Source organism: Clupea harengus, chromosome 10, assembly GCF_900700415.2.
Source record: "Clupea harengus chromosome 10, Ch_v2.0.2, whole genome shotgun sequence".
In the NCBI taxonomy this organism is placed as follows: Eukaryota; Metazoa; Chordata; class Actinopteri; order Clupeiformes; family Clupeidae; genus Clupea; species Clupea harengus.
Window position 1 is genome coordinate 22,558,589 of NC_045161.1, and position 7,500 is coordinate 22,566,088.

A 7,500-nucleotide genomic window follows, 5' to 3' on the forward strand; every position below is an offset into this window, starting at 1 on the left:
CACCTGATAGAACCTGGCCTGGCTTATTTTCAGGAATTGTATTGGTGGCCATAAACCCATATGAACAGTTACCCATATACGGAGAGGAGGTGATAGACGCCTATAGTGGGCAGGACATGGCAGACATGGAGCCCCATATATTCTCTGTGGCTGAGGAGGCCTACCGCACCATGACTAGGTAATGTGGCAACAGCGACAAAGACAGAAGGTTTACTCGCTCTCCTGAGGAGCATAGCCGAGTCTGCTGTTAAAAGTATCAGTACCATCTGAAACATCACAGCAATAAATCTAGAGATTCTCAGCCATCTAGGGTATGAAACGTGTTTTTAATTAATGGGCTCCGTAAGTATTATAATCCATTGGGTGTTGATTTGTCGTTTAATTGATTTTTTTATTGATTGTGTGGGTAATTATCTATTATTTTAGGGAGGAAAAGAATCAGTCCATTATCATAAGTGGCGAATCTGGCGCGGGGAAGACCGTCTCTGCCAAGTTCACCATGCGCTACTTCGCTGTGGTGGGGGGCGCCTCTCAACAGACCAGCGTGGAGGAGCGAGTCCTGGCGTCCAACCCCATTATGGAGGTACAGTAGTCCAAATACAGGGTCCCTCAAACTGAAATAATAATGATTATCTTGATATTTCTGTGATTTTACTTTTCCCACTTACATTAATATTGTATGTAAGGTGATATTATATAGGTCTAATTCATGATATTATTAGTATGTAAGTATAAAGATGCTGCTCCGCCAAGGACTCCAATACCTTTCATATGCAATAATATAAACCTTTCATATGCAATAATATAAACCTTGTGTAATGAATGTAGAGAATGAAAATGGTCTTGTTTCATGATTATGCTATGTCACAACGGATAGGCTATCGGCAATGCCAAAACAACACGGAATGACAACAGCAGCCGGTTTGGGAAGTACATCGAGATCGGATTTGGACGCAAGGGTGACATCATCGGAGCTAACATGAGGACGTATTTATTGGAGAAATCTCGAGTTGTTTTCCAGGTACAGGTATTTCTGATATAAAATCCATATTATTCAGTACATAGTGGCTTTATTGATTATCGTATGCATTCAGGCTCCTATGGAGAGGAACTATCACATCTTCTACCAGCTGTGTGCCTCCAAAGACCTGCCTGAGATGAAAGCACTCAAACTGGGTAAGACAACCAACAACCACGTTAAAGAAAGATACATGTCTTATTCCATATCGGGTGGCACCATCCAAATAACAATTTATGTTTCATGGAGAACAACAATAACTATTTATCTATCTACCTACTGACCTGTCTCTCTGTGAGTTATGAGTTATGAGTTTGATTTGACATTGAAAGATACTTCTCTGTCCACAGAGGCAGCTGAGTACTTCAGATATACCAACCAAGGGGAAGAGACCCAGATTCCCGGCACAGATGATATTGTTGAACTAGAGCGCACCCGTAATGCCTTCACCATACTGGGTAAACAATCCATATCCTACTGTGTGCGTGTGGAACTGCCGCTGTTGTGTACCATGTGCACCATGTCATGCTTTAATGTGTTTTTTGGCCCAACAGGTGTGCAGTCAGACCAGCAAATGGAATTGTTCCGGATACTAGCAGCCGTGTTGCACCTCGGAAACATCAACATTCAGGCCAGTGGCAGAGGAGGAGACCGGAGCTACATTGATGTATGGCTTTCCCTCACAGACACGAGAAAGATAGACCTCTCAATGCCCCTCTCATCACAATAAACCTCCCAATAAACCCAAAGTGTTTTGGTCACTCTTAAAACCCATTCCATTGTAATTTGTTTTATAGTAGCATTACGAGAACAGCTGTAGCTCTGCTCTGCCTCGTAACATTCTCCTCCATGTGAATGTTCTCAATTCAATTCAGTTTAATTCAATTATATTATGTTCAGTTCAATTCTATTCAATTCTATTCAATTCATTTAATTTCATTTCATTTCATTTCTATTCTATTCTATTCTATTCTATTCTATTCAATTCAATTCAATTCAATTCAATTCAAATTATTTCATTTATGTAGCACCAATAACAATTGCAATAGTCTCAAGGCACCTTGCACAGCCTGAACCCCCTAGAGAAAGTACTTAGGCGACGGTTGCAAAGAAAAACTCCCTTTTACCAAGAATAAACCTTGAGCAGACCTAGCTCATATGTCTGAGTGTGTGTGTGTGTGTGTGTGTGTGTGTGTGTGTGTGTGTGTGTGTGTGTGTGTGTGTGCCACCCGCTGGTGCCCATGTGTGTCTCGGCAGACGGACGACCGCTCGCTGAGGCTGTTTGCCAAGCTGCTGGGAGTGGAGGGAGCGCAGATGGCCCACTGGCTGTGCCACCGGCGGCTGGCGGTGGGCGGCGAGATGCTGGTGAAGCCTATGCCGGGCCAGCAGGCCGTGGGGGCGCGGGACGCTCTGGCCAAGCACATCTACGGCCAGCTCTTCAGCTGGACCGTGCAGAGGCTCAACGCCGGCCTGCGCGCACAGAGGGAGCGGCCCAAGTCCTTCATTGGAGTCCTGGACATCTACGGGTGGGTACCATAGCATGATCTATGAGTGGGTATCATAGCATGATCTACGGGTGGGTACCATAGCATGATCTACGGGTGGGTACCATAGTATGATCTATGAGTGGGTAACATACTAGAGTGTATGAGGGGATATGTTGTGGCAATGACAAGATCAGACTTCTCTAGATCTCTCTTTAAACTTTCCTCAGTTCCTCCCTATATTGAATAATGCATGTTTTCAAGTTTACACACTTTTATCAAATTGACATGACATGCAGCTCCGGACTCTCAATATTAACTATCCCCGTTTTTCCTCCCACAGATTTGAAACATTTGACAGGAACAGCTTTGAACAGTTCTGCATTAATTACGCCAATGAGAAACTGCAGCAGCAGTTTAACAGAGTAAGTGTATCTGCTTGCTGCCTGTAGCCTGTATGTAGTATGTGTGTGCACTCATCTGCTTGCTGCCTGTAGCCTGTATGAAGTATGTGTGTGACCTCATCTGCTTGCTGCCTGTATGTAGTATGTAGTATGTGTGTGACCTCATCTGCTTGCTGCCTGTATGTAGTATGTGTGTGCACTCATCTGCTTGCTGCCTGTAGCCTGTATGTAGTATGTGTGTGCACTCATCTGCTTGCTGCCTGTAGCCTGTATGAAGTATGTGTGTGACCTCATCTGCTTGCGGCCTGTATGTAGTATGTAGTTTGTGTGTGACCTCATCTGCTTGCTGCCTGTATGTAGTATGTGTGTGCACTCATCTGCTTGCTGCCTGTAGCCTGTATGAAGTATGTGTGTGACCTCATCTGCTTGCTGCCTGTATGTAGTATGTAGTATGTGTGTGACCTCATCTGCTTGCTGCCTGTATGTAGTATGTGTGTGCACTCATCTGCTTGCTGCCTGTAGCCTGTATGAAGTATGTGTGTTCACTCATCTGCTTGCTGCCTGTATGTAGTATGTAGTATGTGTGTGCACTCATCTGCTTGCTGCCTGTAGCCTGTATGTAGTATGTGTGTGCACTCATCTGCTTGCTGCCTGTAGCCTGTATGAAGTATGTGTGTGACCTCATCTAATTGCGGCCTGTATGTAGTATGTAGTATGTGTGTGACCTCATCTGCTTGCTGCCTGTATGTAGTATGTGTGTGCACTCATCTGCTTGCTGCCTGTAGCCTGTATGAAGTATGTGTGTGACCTCATCTGCTTGCTGCCTGTATGTAGTATGTAGTATGTGTGTGACCTCATCTGCTTGCTGCCTGTATGTAGTATGTGTGTGCACTCATCTGCTTGCTGCCTGTAGCCTGTATGAAGTATGTGTGTGACCTCATCTGCTTGATGCCTGTATGTAGTATGTAGTATGTGAGTGACCTCATCTGCTTGCTGCCTGTATGTAGTATGTGTGTGCACTCATCTGCTTGCTGCCTGTAGCCTGTATGAAGTATGTGTGTGACCTCATCTGCTTGCTGCCTGTATGTAGTATGTAGTATGTGTGTGCACTCATCTGCTTGCTGCCTGTATGTAGTATGTGTGTGACCTCAGCTGACCTTTGACCTCTCCTCCCCGCCCCTGCAGCATGTATTCCACCTGGAGCAGGAGGAGTATGTGAGAGAGGAGCTGCCCTGGAGCCGCATCGAGTTCAGCGACAACCAGCCCTGCATCGACCTGATCGAGGGCTCGCTGGGCCTGCTGGACCTGCTGGATGAAGAGTGCAGAGTGAGGAGGGTGTAATCAGAGGCTGCTGCTTAAGGGGTAGATGGAAAGGACAGAGGTTGGGCTGCAGGGTTTACCTGAATGTTAAGAGGATGAGAGCCCTGGTCTGTCAGACTATGCTTTAGCTCAGGTGTCACAATGCAGTGACATTCACAGAAAGGCAAATGCAGGTTAGGAGAATGATGAAGCTCTTTTCACTTTGCCTTTTCATATTTAATGAAAGCTGTGTCCTTTTTTGCACTCACAGATGCACTCACATATCTTTTTTTTTGGTGTTCCTCACTAAAGTTGAGATGAAAATACGTCCTTCTGTCAGAGAGAGTCCTTGCCAGATCCTTCTGCACAACTACAGCTTGTCACTTTCAAAGCAGTCACCTTCACTCACTTGACAGACATGTTTGTCTTGTTTGTTAGCGCGGTTGTGTTGCTAGTGACAGAGCCAGGGGTTTAGTGTCTACTGCTGTGTTCCAGATGCCTAAGGGCTCAGACGAAAGCTGGGCGAGGAAGCTGTATGACCAGCATACCACCCGAAGTGCCCACTTCCGAAAGCCCCGCATGTCAAACACGGCCTTCATCATTCTGCACTTTGCTGACACGGTGAGCTACCGTGTGAACACAAGGGCATGCAAGCCCAAAATAAATGAAAACACATCGGCCAATTAGGGAGGCTAAGTTTGGAGTGTACTTTGGTAAAATAAAGAATCAGATATAAGATACAATTAGATATTATTTGAGTTTTCTGTAACCTTGTCATTGTTTTCATGTGTTTACCAGGTTCAGTATGAATGTGATGGGTTTTTAGGCAAGAACCGTGACACAGTATTTGAAGAGCCCATCAATATCATGAGAGCAAGTCAGGTATACTTATTTTCAATACCTTGATCTGCACCTGTTGTATATAAAAACACACAATACGGAAATAATGCTATTTCAGTATCTCCCAATCTTACGTGTTTTTCCTCTCTTCCTCTCCGAATCTCCAGTCAGAGCTCGTTGCTGAGTTGTTCCAACAGGACTCACCAGGGGGCGCTGTGGCGCTGTCGGTGCCCAATGGGAGCCTGCGCTCTGGCAAGAGAACTCACAGGGAACACAAGCTGACAGTGGGATTTCAGGTGACACCTGCGGTCAAGAGCAATACATGACTTCATCCACAGTGACTCATCCTCAAGTGCTGTTGTTTATTTAGGTCAAAATAAACCTTGATGTGTAGGTCGCACGAAGTGAAGAATGCATTGTTTGCGTTGCTCCAACAGTTCCGTCAGTCTCTCCAGCTTCTGATGGACACTCTGAACAGCACCACCCCTCATTATGTCCGCTGTATAAAACCCAACGACGTCAAACAGCCATTTGTGTGAGTTGAACCTGTCAGCCTGTGCCTTCGGGACTATGACAGTTGTAATGGACATTTATGATTTCTCTTCTAAAGCGGTGGTTAAACATGAACACATCTAATGGGGAAAGGCCTGTGCTCGTCGCTATAGCTCATAGCTTTCTCCTAGTAGCGAGAGCTAGAGAGCAGGAAGGGAGGGGGGGGGCTGTTAGGTTATGCGAGGACACGTCCTCTGGATGATGGGGTGATAGGAAGCAATTTGAGACACAGATGTTACCAGTTTAGTGCCAATTGATGTCAGGGTAACCTGGAGTGAATGGGTGAACATGTTTATCAGCTGGTTCTTTCAACAATCAGGGAATGTCATAACACTGTGATGTCGTATGATAACGTTGCCAGAGTGTTCTTGGAAGAGATGCGATATTAAGATTTCCAGTTGAAGTGTTTTTTAGGAAGAGGCTGGGAAAAGGAACTGTGTTCTGTAAACTTACAGCCAATTACAATTTACATAATCAAGTATCAACAAACAAGTGACTGTAAATACAAATTTAATTAATTTATAATTAAATGTAATTAATAATGAATATATTTCGGTGCCTCTTTAGGTATATATCCTGTTGTCCTGTTCATAGACTGCTGTAGATAGACTGTTGGAGTTCTGCTGACAGTGAGCTTTAGTTTTCAGGTTGGGGATGTGTGAGTTGGTTATGTGTGAGTTGGTTTGGCCCTAGTTCTGCTTAAGGGGTAGTAAACAGGTGCTAGTGGATAGTTTACATATGACTGACTGACTGATTGTTGAGTCAGATTACAAATGTCTAAATATGGGCTTAATTACAACTGAGTCTTACCTGAATGATGAAATGAAACTGTGTCACCCGATCAGCTTTGACCCCAAGAGGGCGGTCCAACAGCTGCGAGCGTGTGGAGTTCTGGAGACCATACGGATCAGCGCCGCAGGATACCCGTCAAGGTGACAGCTGAAACAATAAGGGGGATGAGTCGAGTTGGAGAATTGGTCTTAAGCACATACTTTGTAATTCATGATAAATACTGTAGTCACATAATTCTGATGTATTACTCCATTAATCAGTCACTAACAGCAGATGTGTTCAAAAGCTACTGAAAGAGGGGCTCAGAGTTAAGGTCTTAATTGACACCTTTTGTGGGACACTTTACACACATTTCTTGATGCTGGTAGTACATGCAGTGAACTCTAAATAGGATGACTTAATTAGAGAACTCCTTCTCTGTATCCACCAGATGGACCTATGAGGAGTTTATCAGTCGGTACCGGGTGCTGCTATGGGGTTCTCTGAGTCCCGGGGAGGTCCGAGGCAGCTGTCAGCGGGCCCTGTCACAGCTCATCCCAGACCCCGAGCAGTACTGCTGTGGCAAGACCAAGGTGTTCTTCCGAGCGGGCCAGGTGGCGGTGCTGGAGAAGCTGCGGGCCGAGAGGCTGCACGCCGCCGGGGTGATCATCCAGAGCTGGGTGCGGGGCTGGCTGGGACGCCGCCGCTTCCTACGCCTCCGCTGGGCCACGCTCACCCTGCAGAGATACGCCCGCGGAGGCCTGGCCAGACGGTAAGAGAGGGCAGGGGGGGCGAGGCAGTCAGGCAGGCTGTTGGTGACCCTCACTGCATGCTTTTCAGTATGCTATGCTTTTTAGGTATGCTGTAAAGTATTTTGACGAAGTACAGCAATCTTCAAATAAGATCCTAACGTCCGAAGTTTCCTCATCCAGTAAAACTCAAGTCTAGAGTAGCAATTACAGTAACCATAGTTGTCAGATTTCTAAAGGACACAAGATTTGATCTTGTCTTCAGCCTATTCAGGTATGGGCAGGCATCTCCTAAATGATCATATTCTGATACTGACACGATGACTTCTCTCTCACAGATACTACATTATGACCTAAATAGCCTTTGTACTAAACATCACTTC

General features: G+C 45.5%; 1 protein-coding gene across 1 annotated transcript in view; it reads left to right on the top strand.

Moving 5' to 3' along the window:
* si:dkey-110c1.10 (unconventional myosin-Vb) overlaps window positions 1-7,500 on the top strand; it is a 19,788-nt gene that overhangs the window by 670 nt on the left and 11,618 nt on the right. The window contains exons 2-16 of the mRNA XM_031574253.2: window positions 11-178; window positions 427-583; window positions 878-1,021; window positions 1,095-1,176; window positions 1,369-1,476; window positions 1,573-1,685; window positions 2,276-2,544; window positions 2,846-2,927; window positions 4,092-4,232; window positions 4,701-4,826; window positions 5,004-5,087; window positions 5,213-5,341; window positions 5,483-5,580; window positions 6,443-6,529; window positions 6,820-7,140. Of these exons, the coding sequence (XP_031430113.1) occupies window positions 11-178; window positions 427-583; window positions 878-1,021; window positions 1,095-1,176; window positions 1,369-1,476; window positions 1,573-1,685; window positions 2,276-2,544; window positions 2,846-2,927; window positions 4,092-4,232; window positions 4,701-4,826; window positions 5,004-5,087; window positions 5,213-5,341; window positions 5,483-5,580; window positions 6,443-6,529; window positions 6,820-7,140 (2,109 nt within the window). The remainder of the gene's footprint in view (window positions 1-10; window positions 179-426; window positions 584-877; window positions 1,022-1,094; window positions 1,177-1,368; window positions 1,477-1,572; window positions 1,686-2,275; window positions 2,545-2,845; window positions 2,928-4,091; window positions 4,233-4,700; window positions 4,827-5,003; window positions 5,088-5,212; window positions 5,342-5,482; window positions 5,581-6,442; window positions 6,530-6,819; window positions 7,141-7,500) is intronic.